Source organism: Bufo gargarizans, chromosome 2 (assembly GCF_014858855.1).
Source record: "Bufo gargarizans isolate SCDJY-AF-19 chromosome 2, ASM1485885v1, whole genome shotgun sequence".
Lineage (NCBI taxonomy): Eukaryota > Metazoa > Chordata > Amphibia > Anura > Bufonidae > Bufo > Bufo gargarizans.
Window position 1 is genome coordinate 539,691,333 of NC_058081.1, and position 16,608 is coordinate 539,707,940.

At 44.0% G+C, this 16,608-nt stretch overlaps 1 protein-coding gene across 1 annotated transcript in view; it reads right to left on the minus strand.

The window, feature by feature from the left end:
• Nucleotides 1–16,608, minus strand: part of GRIN2D (glutamate ionotropic receptor NMDA type subunit 2D) — a 456,113-nt gene that overhangs the window by 388,148 nt on the left and 51,357 nt on the right. The window contains exon 2 of the mRNA XM_044277508.1: nucleotides 9,645–10,237. Within this exon, the coding sequence (XP_044133443.1) occupies nucleotides 9,645–10,237 (593 nt within the window). The remainder of the gene's footprint in view (nucleotides 1–9,644; nucleotides 10,238–16,608) is intronic.

Consider the following 16,608-nt stretch of genomic DNA (forward strand, 5'->3'; position numbering starts at 1 on the left):
AAATTAGGCATTCACCTGACAGAAATAAGCAAGTGTCCTCCATTTTGTGTTTGTACCAGGGGTCTAAGTACGTTGCCACCCAGTACTGGTCCTTGCCCTTTATGCTTTTTATACGGGGGTCCCTCTTCAAACACTGGAGCATGAAGGCCCCTATTTGTACTATTGGAAGTGGTAGAGCAGCTTGGCTCCTGCTCATCACCCAAGAGAATGTCGTCCTTGGTCTCCTCCCCCCAACCACGGATAACACCATGGATCAACTGAAAAGTTTAAAGTTCCCCTCACAGCCTGCTCTTCTTGCTCCTCCTCCTCCCCCTAGCCACCATCCTCCTCTGACTCATCTTCAGACTCCTGCTTACTTGTCTTAAATGGAGTAGCCCCCACTGGGAATTCATTCAGCATTGCGACTTCCTCATCTTCCAGCTCATGCTCCTCGACGGCTTGATCAATGACACTCAATGGCAGTCAGAGGGTTCATCCAGTGGGCAGTAAAAGTTATGTACCTTCCCTGCCCTTGTTTGCTACCAGAGATATATATTCACTTGCTGCTGAACGTGGCCATATGGCTCTAGGATGCCCTTCTGGGAGAAAAATTTCCTTCCGGGGACCTTCCATTGCGGTGTGCCAATGGCCACAAATTTTCTAAAGGCCTCGGAATCCACCAATTTATATGGCAGTAGTTGGCGGGCTAGCATTTCCGACAAGCCAGCGGTCAGTCGTTGGGCTAGAGGATTATCCAGCGTCATGATATTTTTTCGCTCGAACATTTGGGCAACGGAAGCCTGTCTTGTGCCAGATGAACGCGACGACGGCATCGTGGAAGGTGGAGTGGATGACAAATGAGAGGAGAGAGGAGAAGGAGAAGAGGCAGGATGTGGAGCTCCAGGAATGTGGCTTTTTGGGTTCTGAAGGTGTTGCTCCCACTGGGTTTGGTGATGGGAGGCCAGGTGCCTTCTTAATTCGGTCGTCCCTAGGTGAGTGTTGGGCTTACCGTGACTTATGCATTGACAACACAGGCTGCAGATGGCAACACTATTGTCAGCAGCTGACACGTTAAAAAAGCCCACACTGCGGAGCCAAGTGCCAGTGTCTGGGAGTGCAAGATGTGACCGTGCATGGTGGATGGCTCGCATCAGATACATTAGCAATCAGATTTTTACCTCCTGTGCACTGCGAGTTTTGCCTGCTCCTCCTCCTTCTCCTCCCTATCTGCTTCTCCGTCTCTCCCTCTGAACTCCCCTCCTCTTCCTCTTTTGTGGGCACCCATGTGATGTCCATCGACACTTCATCGTCACCTTCACCACCACTGACATTAGAGATCTTGGGCTGATCTGGGCTCTATCGTCAGACCGCTGGGTGGTGGTCGTTGCTACCTCCTCTTGTTCATCCGATGAATGGCTGTGCATCGGTAAGGTCTGGGAATGGATGGGAAAATAATTCCTCTGACTCGAGTGGAGGGGCTATGGTGGTGGTGGTGGTGTCTTTGGGGGTGCGCACTGCAGAGAGTGAGGAGGGTGCAGATGCAGAGGATGAGGAGGGTGCAGAATCAGAAGGCTGAGTAAGCCACTCAACCAAATCTGGTGTGTCATTTTGACACAATCGCATGCGCCTTCTCCAACTTCCCACTTAGGCTCCGGCCTGGTGCGCCTCACCGACCCCTACCACCCCTGCGGAATGGCCTGTTTCTTCCTCTGCCTGTAATTTTCAAAATAACCCTGTGCCAAAGACCCTAGAGAAGAGCAGTATTTGTGGAAGCAGTTATATCGCAAGCCTCAATCAGTAGTTAGTGAAAGCTTGTATAACGCAACCCTCAATCAGTATTTTGTAGAAGCAGGTATGTCGCACCCCTCAATCATTATTTTGTGGAAATAGGTATATAGAACACCTGAATAAATATTTGGTGGAAGCAGTTATATATCACGGCGGGGAGTGGGGGAAACCCCCCACCGTGCGGTGTCAAAGGGTAAAGGGGATCAGCCTGGCCAAAAAGGAGTAATAAGGGAGCAGGTCACCTCCTAACGCGTCCTTAATCCTCTCCCTGACTCCTCACCATATGAGCGGACCCCGATGGTGGGACGGATAATACACTGGATACCTATTATCCGGAGTTGCCCTGGAAATCCCTCACTTAGGAGCAGGGGAGAGACTACCTGTTCATCCACAACACAGGAGGAACAGGAGTATCTAACTAAGCCCAGGCTGCAAGGATGGGAAACACATACAGTTAAAGGTGATGGCAGGCAAGTAAAACCAGTAACACACTTACCTGCCACAGACACACTGACTATAACCAGTGCACAAGCGCTAGTGTCCACACGAACATTAAAGGACACAGCACACACCACAAACCACACAGGAACCCAGGACACCATAGCTACAATAACTTGAGACAGGGGAATGTCTTGTAAACATGACACCAAACACAACCAGACATGGAACACAAAACTAGACATTCAAACACCCTGCACATAACCCACTCCATTCAAATATGGACAGGAAGGGAAGGAGACACCAGGATGACATAGAACATCTTTGACCACAAGGGTGGACCTCACTGAAAGGATGGTAAAGCCAGGAGCAGTGAACCACCAGCACACACCAAGCCTGGAGGAACAACTGAGCTACAGGCTTCCAGCAGAGACAAAATAGCCCAAGCAGCCACACCCACAAACACATAAACCCGGTGTTCACAAAACACTAGGAAGGGAGTTAACCCTTCCAACAACAGACAGAGGAAAGAAACCACTTAAAGGGGGAGTGCACACACAAGCATACCAAACACTTAACCACCGGCAACAGCATGTGTGGCAACCATGTCACGGCAATCACCCAGAAAGCCGAGACACTGCCACCGCATACTCTCACAGCAACATGTTGCCGTGGGCAACCGCAAGTGTGGCAACAGTGTCACAGCGTACATCATAGGCCGTGACATTATATCGCACCCCTCAATCAGTATTTTGTGGAAGCAGGTAAATCAAACCCCTCAATCAGTATTTTTTGGAAGCAGGTTTATCGCACCCCTCAATCAGTGTTTTGTGGAAACAGGTATATCGCACCCCTCAGTCAGTATTTTGTGGAAGCTGGCATATCGTAGGCCTTAATCAATATTTGGTGGAAGCAGCTATATCGCACCCCTCAATCAGTATATTGTGGAGGCAGGTATATCGCACATCTTAATCTGTATTTTGTGTAAGCAGGTATATCAAACCCCTTAATCAGTATTTTGTGGAAGCAGGTATATTGCATCTCTCAATCAGTATTTTGTGGAAGCAGGTATATAGAACCTCTGAATCAATATTTGTTGAAAGCAGGTATATCGCACCCCTCAATTAGTATTTTGTGGAAGCAGGTATATCGCACCATGGGTATATTTCTACCTTAAAATGCATGCTGACTAACAGAATATGAAAGCTGTATATATTAAACTTGAATTTAACATTGCAGATCTGGAAAATACTGTTTTTTTGAGAGAAAAAAAAGTGTTTTTTTCAAACCCCAGAAAAAGATGGGTGTATTTCTACCTTAAATTGCACAGTGACTAATACAGATGTTGTAGATTGCCCAAAAAGTATTTTTTTGCTAACAGAATATGAAAGCTGTATATATTAAACTTGAATTTAACACTTGCAGATCTGGAAAATACTGTTTAAAAAAAAAAAAAAAGGGTGTTTTTCATACCCCAGAAAATGATATCTGCATTTCTACCCTAAATTACACACTGACTAATACAGATGTTATAGATTGCCAAAAAAGTATTTTTTTGCTAACAGAATATGAAAACGGTATATATTAAACTTGAAATTGACACTTGCAGATTTGGAAAATACAGTTTTTTGAAGAAAAAAAAAGGTGTGTTTTTCAAATCCCAGAAAATGATGGGTGTATTTCTACCTTAAATTGCACACTGACTAATACAGATGTTGTAGTTTTCCCCCCAAAAATGGTGATTTGCAATGTCCCAAAAGCTCAGATGCAGTGCTGGTGCACTGAGCATGCATAAAATGGCCGCCGCCGCCACCCACCTAACTAACAAAATTCTAAAAGTTAGGTAGATCGCTGAGTTAGATTCTCTCCTATTCTCTCCCTGAAATCACCAGTCCAGCAGCATCCTCTCCCTACACTTGTAACAGCAGAGTGACGTGCGGCGCTATGTGACTCAAGCTTATATAGAGCCTGGGTCACATGCTGCTCTGGCCAATCACAGCCATGCCATGAGTAGACATGGCTGTGATGGCCTCTTGGGGCAAGTAGTATAAAGCTTGTTGATTGGCTGCTCTGCAGCCTTTCAAAAAGCGCAAAGAAAGCGCCGAACACCGAATCCAAACCCGAACTTTTACTGAATCGTTCGGCTTCTGGTCCGTGGTCCCAAAATCCTAAAGTTCAGTACGAACCTGAACTTTACAGTTTGGATTCGCTCAACCCTAATCACAACCCATTTCACACCTATCGATAGCATACCTATACCAGTCCTTAAATGGACTTTTGTGGCCATATTAGCTAGCGTTTGGTGTCCCTAACAGTCTGTCCGTCTCCACAAAGCAACCTCTCCCTACAGAATGTAAAATGGCTGCCAGATCGGGTTCTGTTATACGGTGAGGGTGTGTCCATGTGCTGAAACGTCTCAATTGGCTGTCCTGTCCCACCTGATGTGTCATGGGTCAAAGTACGGTGCAATGTAAAAGAATATGGTGCATGCGAACATCACCATATGTTCGCATGTTCGGTGAATCGCGAACGAGCAAAGTTCGCTGCAAAACAACCGTCGGACAAAGCGCAAGGCAATCTCTAAAACTGAGTTCACATTAGTTATTTTGCCAGTTTTAGACCTGTAACTGACCAAGTAAGTGAAGTGTGAACTGATTCTGAGGCTATATGCACACAAACGTTGTTTGTTTCCGTTGTTTTTTTTTCAGTGGGTCTGCAAAAAATGCGGACAGCACACTGAGTGCTGTCCACATCAGTATGTCCGTTTCGTAGCCCGACAAAAAAAATTGAACATGTCCTATTCTTGTCCCTTTTAGGCATTGTTACAATGGATTTCCGTTTTTTTGCGGATCCGCAATTTGCAGACCGCAACACACATACGGTCGTGTGCATGTAGCCTGTTATCTGCCTGTCATTACTGTGCATAACTGTTTGTTATGCAAGCGGGTGTGGACCCACTGCGCCACTGACTGGGTATACTCCGGGGGGGCGTAACTAAGCAGCTACCTGGTATTCACTAGAGCCCCTGATGGTGGGAATAGGCTTGGGCCTTAGAGTAGCTGCCAAGTGCCACTCTAGAGTAGTCCCCAAGTCAGTGGCAGCTGACCAGGGGGTCAGAGTGCTCAGTGCAAGCGCCAAGGGGACGTACAAGGCCTGGAGGTTCGGGTCAGGACAGACGGCAATCAAGCGAAGTCAGCAAACAAGATCCGAGGTCAGGGGCAGGCAGCAAACAGGCAAAGTCCATAAACGAAGTCTGAGGTCAGAGGCAGGCGGCAGAAAGCAAAGTCCAGGAGCACAATAGCAGGATTCGGTACACAGGAAGGCAGACTAGATAAACACCTTCGCACAAGGAATAGACAGGTTAGACACCCATGCAAGCTTCAACACTAATGCAAGTCTCCAGCATGAAGGAAACTCTGGCATGGAACATATGTAGCAGAGTTAAGTTAGTTGCTGCCCGTGTTTGTCAGCTGGGCGGCAGGAGGGAAAAGAGGGAGCCCGTGCCTGCTGATAGGGGCAGCGGCGCTGGCACAGGCTGCTGGGCTAACACTGTTTCTCTACTACAGCGGACTAGCTATGCATGTTTCTGCAATGCACAGTGATGTACACTGATATACATGATCTCTACAGCCAGGAAATAGTTGATTTTCAACGCGCTTCATCACTAATTAATTCAGATATATATATATATATATATATATATATTTTTTTATAACTTAGCTCATCTCTAATTATATATACAGGAAAGAAAATGTTATTGAAGATGTTTAGCTTTCCTAAAGGGTTTCTACCACTTCGGTGTCACATATTTAGCTGTCAGACACTAGCGATCCGCTAGTGTCTGCTCTGCCCAACCATCCTAATATAATTGCTTTTGGGGCAGCCGTTTTGCTAAAAAAAGAACTTTTATTAATATGCTAATGAGCCTCTAGGTGCTATGGGGGCGTCATTAGCACCTAGAGGCTCCGTCTACCTTCAGAAACTGCCGCCGCCCAGCGCGTCCCTCCAGCCCGCCCATCTCCTCCTGAATGCGATCCTCCTTGTGAGCGCCTGTATTCGGCGCATGCGCAGTGAATGTCTGACGGCTTCACTGCTCAGACATCTCCACTGCGCCTGTTCCTCAGAGCACTATGGCGTCATCGCGCAGGCGCAGTGGAGATGTCTGAGCAAGGAAGCGGTCAGACATTCACTGCGCATGCGCAGAATACATACGCTCACAAGGAGGATCGCATTCAGGAGGAGATGGGTGGGCTGGAGGGACGCGCTGGGCGGCGGCAGTTTCTGAAGGTAGACGGAGCCTCTAGGTGCTAATGACGCCCCCATAGCACCTAGAGGCTCATTAGCATATTAATAAAAGTTCTTTTTTTAGCAAAACGGCTGCCCCAAAAGCAATTATATTAGGATGGTTGGGCAGAGCAGACACTAGCGGATCGCTAGTGTCTGACAGCTAAATATGTGACACCGAAGTGGTAGAAACCCTTTAAATGTTTCCACACTTTCAGCCATTACCAAATCCCATGGGAGCATGGTCCATGATATATAACTTTACTTGTGCTTTTACATTAAATTGCATTTCTTTTTCCCTTAAGTACGTGATACTGCCACATGTTTTCTCTGGAATCCACATAAGTAACTTTTTATTATGTAGTTTTTAAAAGAGTACATTTTTCATATTTATGCATAGGATATTATCTTAGCTTTTCTTTCTCTATGTAACATACATTTTTAATGCCAGTGGGGGACAGGAAGGAATATGCCAGGTGGCTTTTGACTAGTTTGAATCAAAGGGTCCGTGATAGAGATAAGTGAATTTATTCCTTACAATCAAAACTTCTAATTATACAAATTCTGATTAGTTACAATTAATTTCTTAAGATTTGATTTGGACAAATGTTTAACCCAAGAAGTCTAATTATTTCAAAGATAATCAAGTTTGTAATTTTAAGATATTTTAGCCCCTTAGTGACCACTCATATGTGTTTTTACGGCGGTCACTAAGAGGCCCTGCTGCTGCTTTTTACGTGGGACCAGGCTCTTGCTCTAGAGCCTCGACCCTGCTCTAACAGCCCGGACAGGCAGGAGTGCCGATCTGAGCTGATTAACGCTTTACATGCCGTGGGCAATGGCGCCTGCCGCATGTAATGTGCTGACAGGGGGAGTGGACTCCCTTTTTCTCTCATCGGCACTCCACAAATGCGATTGCGGGGTGCCGATGTGTGTGAAGGCTGCCTGGGGGCTGATGTAGGCCCCAGACCAGCCTTCAGTAATTTCCAGCAGGCTGAACCTCTCTGCTGGTCAATGTTAAAATAGCATTGCCATTGAAATACAATGCACTGTAGGGAAAGTGCATTGCATTTTAAAAGCAATCAAAAAGCTGTCTGTTATAGTCCCCTTATGGGACTATTAAGTGGTAAAAAAACAAATTTATTCAATTAAAAAAATCCCATTAAAAAAATTAAGCTTTTTTCCATTGAAAATACGCTTTTCAATAAAAAAAATTGCATTAAAAAAATCTTCCCTATATGTTTGGTATTGATTCGTTCGTAACGACCCAGACTAAATACATATGTAACATGTAAATTATCCTGTACGGTGAACGCCATAAAAAAAAATAAAAAAATAGAATGGCTAATTTATTCTTAGTTGCCACTGAAAAAACTTAATAACATGCGATCAAAAAGGGCCATTTACTCCAAAATGATACCAATGAAAAATATAAGTCGTCCCACAAAAATCAAGCCCTCACACAACTCCATAGAAAGAAAAATCTAAAAGTTTTGGGTCTTGGGAAGCTGCAATGCAAAAACATTTTTTTTCTTTAAAAAAAAAGGGCTTTTATTGCAAAAAAGTAGTGAAATGTAAAAAAAATATGTATTTGGTATCACTGTAATCATAATGACCCAGAGAATAAAGATATTATGTTATTTATACCAAAAAATGAATGCCGCAAAATGTATAACTTAAAAACGCAGTTGAAGTATTGCTGTTTTTCCCATGTCCCTCCTAGAAAGAGTCAATAAAAGTTAATCAGAAAGTTATGTGTACCCCAAAATGGCAGCATTAATAACTACAACTTGTCCTGCAAAAAACAAGCCCTCATAAAGCTATATATACTGAAAAATAAAAAAGTTATAGCTCTTGGAACATGACGATGAAAAAAGGAAGAAAAACGCTTGGTCAGTAAGGCCCAAAACAGACTGGTCACTAAGGGGTTAAAACAGTTTCATATGTTTCCAGAAAGGTTCTTGGAGGGTGACCCTGAGTATGTTCACTAATAAGCGTTTTATTTAGGCCTCATGCACACGACCGTATGTATTTTGAGGTACGCAAAAAATACAGATGATGTCCGTGTGCATTCTGTATTTTGCGGAACAGAACAGCTGCCCCCTAATAGAACAGTACTATCCTTGTATGTAATGTGGACAATAACAGACCATGTTCTATTCTTATGTGGAACAGAAATACATACATGCGGAAACGGATTGCACATGGAGTACCTTCCGTTTTTTTGCAGACCCATTGAAATGAAGGGTTTCGCATACGGTCCGCAAAAAAAATTGAATGGACGCGGAAAGAAAATACATTTGTGTGCATGAGCCCTTATACTGTATATATCCACTACCTAATGATTTGTACTTCAATTAAAATGCAAATGCAAACGTGAGTTATAATAGATATTTAAATAGGTCCCTACTACTAATGTGATCTTGTGAGCAGTATTGCCATGCTTAGGAAGAGTTATAGTAAGATTTATTTTAATATTTGATTCATTTTAATATTTAAACCTATTAATGTTTATTAAAGGGAAGTGGTGGAGGAAAACAAAGAAGACAAATGCAATTATAAAAATAATAAAATTCTAATTAGAGACCTAAAGAGCCAAATAACAGAAACTATGGGGAAAATAATTCACAGTACTTAAAGGGGTTTTCTCATCTGGGACCCGCACCTTTATCGAGAACGGAGCGAGGAGCGCTGTGGCTGGAGGATCCCAGATTTCCCGGGGTCCGTCCATCACCAAGCGCTAATCCTCGCCTCTCCTATAGAAGTGAATGGGAGCACGTCGCGCATGCACGGCCCATGCTCCCATTCATTTCTATGGGGCAGACGACAATAGCCGAGCCAGTGCTCAGGCTTTTTTCGTCGGCCCCATAGAAATGAATGAAGGGCGGCTGCACATGCGCAGTGCATTCTCTCTTTTATTTTCGGGGCTCCGTTCTCGATATAGGTGCGGGTCCCACCTATAAGACAATGGGGGCATATGCTAGCGATATGCCCCCATTGTCTGAGATGAGAAAACCCCTTTAATAATTAAATGAAATAACTGTAAAATAATCCTAACTTTTCATCACCTATGACATTAAAAAAAAAACTATTTAGACTCAGAAATAACTTACTCCAACTATCAGTGGAATAATAGGATCAACACGGATCATTACCTGTGCAGATTTTCACTTCCTTGAGTAAGGTTTGGTGCTCTGCAGTCATTGTTAAATTCTGGTATAAAGCCAAAATCTTTGTATAAAGCCTCAGCCCCTTTAGCGATTATAGCAACTCCATTTTGAACTCTACGATTGACGTCATCTTTCCATCCAGCAGACAACACTGTAAACAGACCAACAGGCAAGTGCTCAGGCATGTAATCTGTGCCTCCTAAGTTGGTTCCCACCATAAACCAAATGTACCCAGGTCCGGTTAACCCAGCTTCTCTTGCAGCTTTGAAGACACCATCAGCCTCATCTTTGGAACAGTAGAGCAGTCGCACCTGTACAGTTATCTCTCTTAATTGTCTCTTCATTTTTGCCCCACTGGGGTCATCAGTAAGATTGAGTGTTAAAACACCTCGATTTTCCCATCCAATAAAACTACTATCAGTTAGTAATTCTATGTAATCCACAAAGTCTTCATAGCCAGGAAATAAAGTGGTAATAACTGCAAAAGCCGTCCAATCATATTCCTCAAGAACTTCAAAGATAACTTGCAGTTGCTGTTCTGTAGAAGCCCCCAACTGAAGAAAGGTGGAACCTTTTTCCTGAAAAATAAAAAAATAAATAAGAAGTAGAAGTAACATAATGCATCATTTTTATATTCAAATGTACTGTGAAAATGAAAGAAAAGAGCGATGTAATTATAATGAAAGACACTGAAATAGCTTTCATTGTAGCAGGAACAACTGTAATAATAATCCCTGTTTTCATTGCACAGTATGCCTAATTTCATTTACATTTATAGAATATTGTGTTAAATGGGCATTGACAAATCATTTGTATGACTATCTTTAGTTGTAGGAAAATTTAAACAAAATATAGTGGAGTCACTTTTAGTAATGGCCGAACATCTGCTGGGACGGTTCGCAAACGATATCGCGCGAACGCGATAAAATGTTCGCAAACCGCAGGTTCGCGGTGGGTTCCATTCATTTTAATGGCAGGTGAACCTGAAAAACCTTCAAGACATATTTGCAGCCACAAAATACTTACTAGATGTGCACACATAGTCCCACAACATGGACACTGACATATCTGAAGTATTAAGCGAATCTGCAATCTACAAGCATTATTTTTTTTATCTGCAAATTTTCAGGAAAGTATCAATTGCAAGAGCACATGCGCTAGAAAGGCGTGGCTAACAGCAACTGGTTTACACCGACTAGCAATTAAATGGATGCGATGGTTGGAACGAAGTTCAGCGACGAAGAGGAAGAACTCCTGGTGACTAAGTAATCATTAAAGTAGTGTATTTGATTCCATTTCACCGGCATATCTGAACAATCACTTTATATGCAATAAAGAGTGTTATAAAAAAAACGCCAGTGCGAGGTTCTGCGATTAAGTATTCGTGTGACATCACACCCACTATGTTAGTAGCATATTTGTATGGAAAGCATAGAAATATATTTCACATGCACATTGCACATCCATTGTCATGCCACACACTATATACCGCACACACACACTATATACCACACACACACAAACACTATATACCGCACACACACACTATATACCGCACACACACACTATATACCGCACACACACACAAAGTCTATAGATTATAGTTTGTATCCTGTTGGTCAGGACTCAGGAGAAGCTTTCTTTGTCAGACCGCCAGTATTTGCTGGTTTATTTAGAGTTACCCAGGGTGCATCCCGGGGAGGCGAACCAGCTGTACACCCCATACCGGACCGTCACTTCACTAGACAGGTACATCTCTGCTTAGCTGGACAGTATGTGATAGCTCCGACCCCACAAATATACAGTTGTAATACAATCCCATCTTCTAACCGTAACAGTACGGACCGTAAAAACCCAGGCTGATGTCCTGCAAAGTGGACGAGCACACGGCGTCATTGGTTGCTAACTCGCTATAACGCTGTGCGCTTCTTGCCGCAACCGCTGTACAGTAATACACTTGTATAGATCATACAAGTGTATCACAGTGCAGCAGTAGTGGCCGGAAGGGCACGTCATCATAGCAATCAATGATGCCGTGCACTTGCCCACTCTGCAGGATGGCAGACCGGGTTTGTACGGTCTGTAGTTGTGAAAAAACACGCCCGTGTGCAGGAGGCCTAAATCTAATATTTCCACTTCAAAGCATTAAATACTTGAGTAAATTATTTTCAGTACTATTATTGTTAAAAATTGGGATTATATGCTTGCATTTTTATCCTGCAGTGGATGTTAGGGAGGGGATATAACTGCACCTGGTCCCACGCCGAGAAGCAGTGGATTGTACGGATGCTGGCATTTGAGATCTGGTGCCAAACAGGTGTGGTCGGACATGAAGCAAAGACACCCCCGGTTTATAAAAAAAATCCGGGACGAAAAATGCCCAGGTAGATGCGTAAATAACTTTTGTATGTTTTGCCAACACTCTGTAATGTATACAGTGCTAAGCAAAAGTATTCACCCCCCTTGACTTAGTTCTTTTTTTTTGTTGCCTCACCCCCTGGACTTAACATGGATTGTTTGAGTATTTGCATCATTTAATTTGTAGAACATGCCCACAAGTTAGACCTTTTTTTTTAAATTGGTTAATTGTAAAGCATACAACAAATAGGACAAAATAATAGAAAAGGTCAATGTGCATAACAATTCACCCCTAAAGTCAATACTTTGTAGAGCTACCTTTTGCGGCAATCACAGCTCCAAGTCGCTTTGGATAAGTCTCTAAGGTATTTGAACCTCTCTGCTGGGGGTAGTATAGACCACTCCATCCTGTATCTAGACGCCGCAAAGGCACAACAGACGCAGAACATCATGGCAACGTCTGACCTGGCATGTCGAATAGGTTCTGGGGATCTTGGGAGGCGCAGCGGAAGAAACGGTAGCAGCGGAAAAGGAGGAGTCAGCCGATGAGGAGATGAAGGATGGAGTAGGAGGAGAAGAAGAAGAGGCAGGCCTGCATGCAATCCGTGGCGGTAAAACCAAATCTACATGGGTGCCACGGGTTACCTGCTTGACGGCTGTCAGAAGGTTCACCCAGTGGGCAGTAAAAGTTATATACCTTCCCTGTCTGTGTTTGCTAGACCACGTCTCTGTGGTCAGATGTATCTTGGCACTGACACTGTGTGCTAGAGATACATTTACTTGCCGCTGAACGTGGCCATATAGCTCTGGGATGCCCTTCTGGGAGAAATGTTTCCTTCTTGGGACCTTCCATTGCAATGTTCTAATGGCCACAAATTTTCTAAAGGCCTCCAAGTCCACCAGTTTATTTGGCAGTAGTTGGCGGGCTATCAGTTCCGACAAGCCAGCGGTCAACTGTTGGGCAAGAGAGATATCCGGCGTCATCATGTTTTTGTACGCTCAAACATTTGGGCCACGGAAGCCTGCCTTTTGCCAGATAAACGAGAGGGCGGTACAATGGAAGGTGGAGTGGAGGACAATTGTGAGGAGAGAGGAGAAGGAGAAGGAGAAGAGTCTGGATGGTGAACGCCTGGAGTGTCGCTTTGTGGGTTCTGACGTAGTTGCTCCCACTGGGCTCGGTGATGGGAGGCTAGGTGCCTTCTTAAGGCGGTCATCCCTAGGTGAGTGTTGGGCTTACCACGACTTATGCGTTGACTGCAAAGGCTGCAGATGGCAACATTATTGTCAGCAGAGGACACGTTAAAAAAAGCCCACACTGCGGAGCCATGTGCCGACATCCTGGGAGCGCCAGATGTGACCGTAAATGGTTGATGGCTCGCTCCTGATACATTAGCAGTCTGTTTTTTCCCTCCTGTTCAATGTAAGTTCTGCCTGCTTCTCCTCCCTATCTGCTGGTCCAACTCTCCCTCTGAACTCCCCTCCTCTTCCTCTCTTGTGCGCACCCATGTGACGTCCATAGACACGTCATCATTGACGTCACCTTCCCCACCACTAACATTAGAGATCTCGGAGTCAGCAGCAACAGCGGGGACCGACCTCCTTGGGCTGATCTGGGTACTGTCGTCAGACTGCTTAGTGGCGGCCGTTGCTACCTCCTCTTCCTGATCGGATGCCAAGAATGGCTGCGCATTGGAAATGTCTTGTGATGGATCGGAAAATAATTCCTGTGACTCAAGCGGCGGGTATATGGTGGTGGTGTTGGTGTCTTTGGGGGTGCACACAGCAGAGAGTGAAGAGGGTGCAGACAGAGAGGATGAGAGGGGGGCAGAAGCGGAAGGCTGAGTGAGCCACTCAACCAAGTCTGGTGCGTCCTTTGACATAATCGAACGCACCTTCTGCAACTTCCCACTTTGGCTCAGTCGTGGTGCTCCTGCCCTACCCCTACCACCCCTGCGGAAGGGCCTGCCTCTTCCTCTGCCTGTCATTTTTTAAATCACCCTGTAACAAAAGTCTCTAGAGAAGCGCAGTGTATGTGGAAGAAGGTATATAACACCCCGCTTCAATCTGTCGTTTTGGGGGGCCACTGGTCTCTCACACCAGTTATAATACTTTTTTTCCAGTAACGTTTGTCACTGTGTGAAGCAGAAGGAATGCAGCAAAACAGGCAAAATGTCTGCAGTACCCAAATATACTATTATGAATGTATATTGTAATATAACACCCCGCTTCAATCTGTCGTTCTGGGGGGGCACTGGTCTCTCACACCAGTTATAATACTTTTTTTCCAGTACCATTTGTCACTGTGTGTAGCAGTGGGAACGCAGCAAAACAGGCAAAATTTCTGCAGTACCCAAATACACTATTATGAAAATATATTGTTATATAACACCCCACTTTAATCTGTCGTTTTGGGGGGGGGGCGACTGGTCTCTCATACCAGTTATAATACTTTTTTTCCAGTAACGTTTGTCACTGTGTGTAGCAGAAGGAACACAGCAAAACAGCAAACAAATGCTGCAGTACACAAATACACTATAAAGAAAGTATATTGGTATAAAAAATCCCGCTTCAATCAGTTGTTTTGGGGGGCCACTGGTATAGCACACCAGTTATAATACTTTTTTCCAGTACCGTTTGTCACTGTGTGTTGCAGAGGGAACGCAGCAAAACAGGCAAAATTTCTACAGTACCAAAATACACTATTATGAAAGTATATTGTTATATAACACCCCACTTCAATTAGTTGTTTAGGGGGGCCACTGGTCTCTCACACCAGTTATAATACTTTTTTCTAATTGCGTTTGTCACTCTTTGTAGTTGTAGTATCGCTGCAGAACCGCTCACCACTGCACTGCTGCACAATACAAATCCACTATAATATGCTTTCTATGTTATAAAGTATATTATAAGTGTATTACACCCCTATATACTGCACACCAAACAATAGTACACCTATACCAGTCCTTAAAAGGACTTTTGTGTCTCTAACAGCCTGTCCCTGCTCCACACAGCAACCTCTCCCTACACTGACAAAAGACAGAATGTAAAATGGTGGCCAGATCAGATTTATTTATAAGGTAGGGGATATGTCCATGTGCTGAAACGTCTCAATTGGCTGTCCTGTACCACCTGATGGATGTGTCATGGGTCAAAGTTTTTCACAATGTAAAAGAATATGGTGGGCGCGAATATCGCCATATGTTCGCATGTTCGGCGAACAGTGAACGAGCAAAGTTTGGCGCAAACCGACCACCGGGCGAACCGCAAGGCCATCTCTAGTCACTTTATTATGAACACTTCCTACTTTTGATATTGGCAGCAAGTAGCTCATTAAAGTCATTTGTTGGGAGCTGGCTTGGTGGATATATAAGGAGTGTGATAGGTTGTGCAATAAGTGCATACTGAATGGACAAATGGCACCAATGCAAATAAGCAATGTAGAAACTGCCGAACACCACGTGTAACTGATGTGAGAGGTGAACGTCAGCTATGAAGGTGCACAATGGTGGCCTGACAGGCTATGGTGGAGTAGCTCACTGCCAAAATGAACAAGGGGGCTACCAGATATGTGTCTAAAACAATAGTTTAGCGAGCCCTACTGCATCAGCAGAAAAGGCTTCAATTTTCATGGTAGTATTGGAATTGGACTTCTGCTGATTGGCAAAGGGTTGCCTTCTCCGATGAGTCCCATTTTATGCTTTATCTGATGTTTTCATGACATTCGCTGGGCCCAGTCATTCACGTGGAAGACACTGTCAACCAATTTGGCTATGAATCTTGAAGATTATGTACAGCAATACATACTATTTGTCCTCCTTTAGCGGATGGGATCTTCCAGCAAGACAATGCTACATGTCACACTGCTAGAAATGTCTTGCTTTGGTTAGAAGAGCATGGCCAAGACTTCCAAGTATTACCCTGGCACCCTAATTCCCAGATTTGGACCCAATTGAGCATTTATGGCACCCCCTTGTTCATCGTGTTCTCTTTATAAATCCTACCCCACGCACCCTCCAGCAGTCAGCATGGCTCCATATACCCACTACAAGCTGCCAGGACCTTATTGAGTCACTCCGAGCCTATCTAGCTGCTTCATAATGTTGAGCGCGAATATTTGTATAGTGAATTTTAATCGCGAATATCGGCACTTTGAGAATTTGCGAATATTTAGAATATAGCGCTAAATATTTGTAAAATCGAAAATATATATATATTTTTTTTAACACAGTACACATCAGGTGATCATTCCTACCATCTTCTGGCTTGTGGGTCAATGAGAAGGCTTTGTCACAGCTTAGCAACATAACTATCATCCAATAAATAAGTTTCCTACCCCTTACTATATAAGAACCTCCCCAGCAGCCATTTTCTAAAGTTTATTGCAGTTATGAAAGAGACAGCAGTGTCATTGCTGTGCTCTGTGCTTTGTTGTATTACATTAGACAGTTAACTTATATTTATATAATTCAGATAGGGGAAGATAGTCAGTGTAGGTTAGATTGATCTATAGTGTAGCTGATAGGTTCCAGTGCAGGGTGTTAGGTAGTGTGATAGGTTCTGCAGTCCATACATACATGCTACAGACATAGTG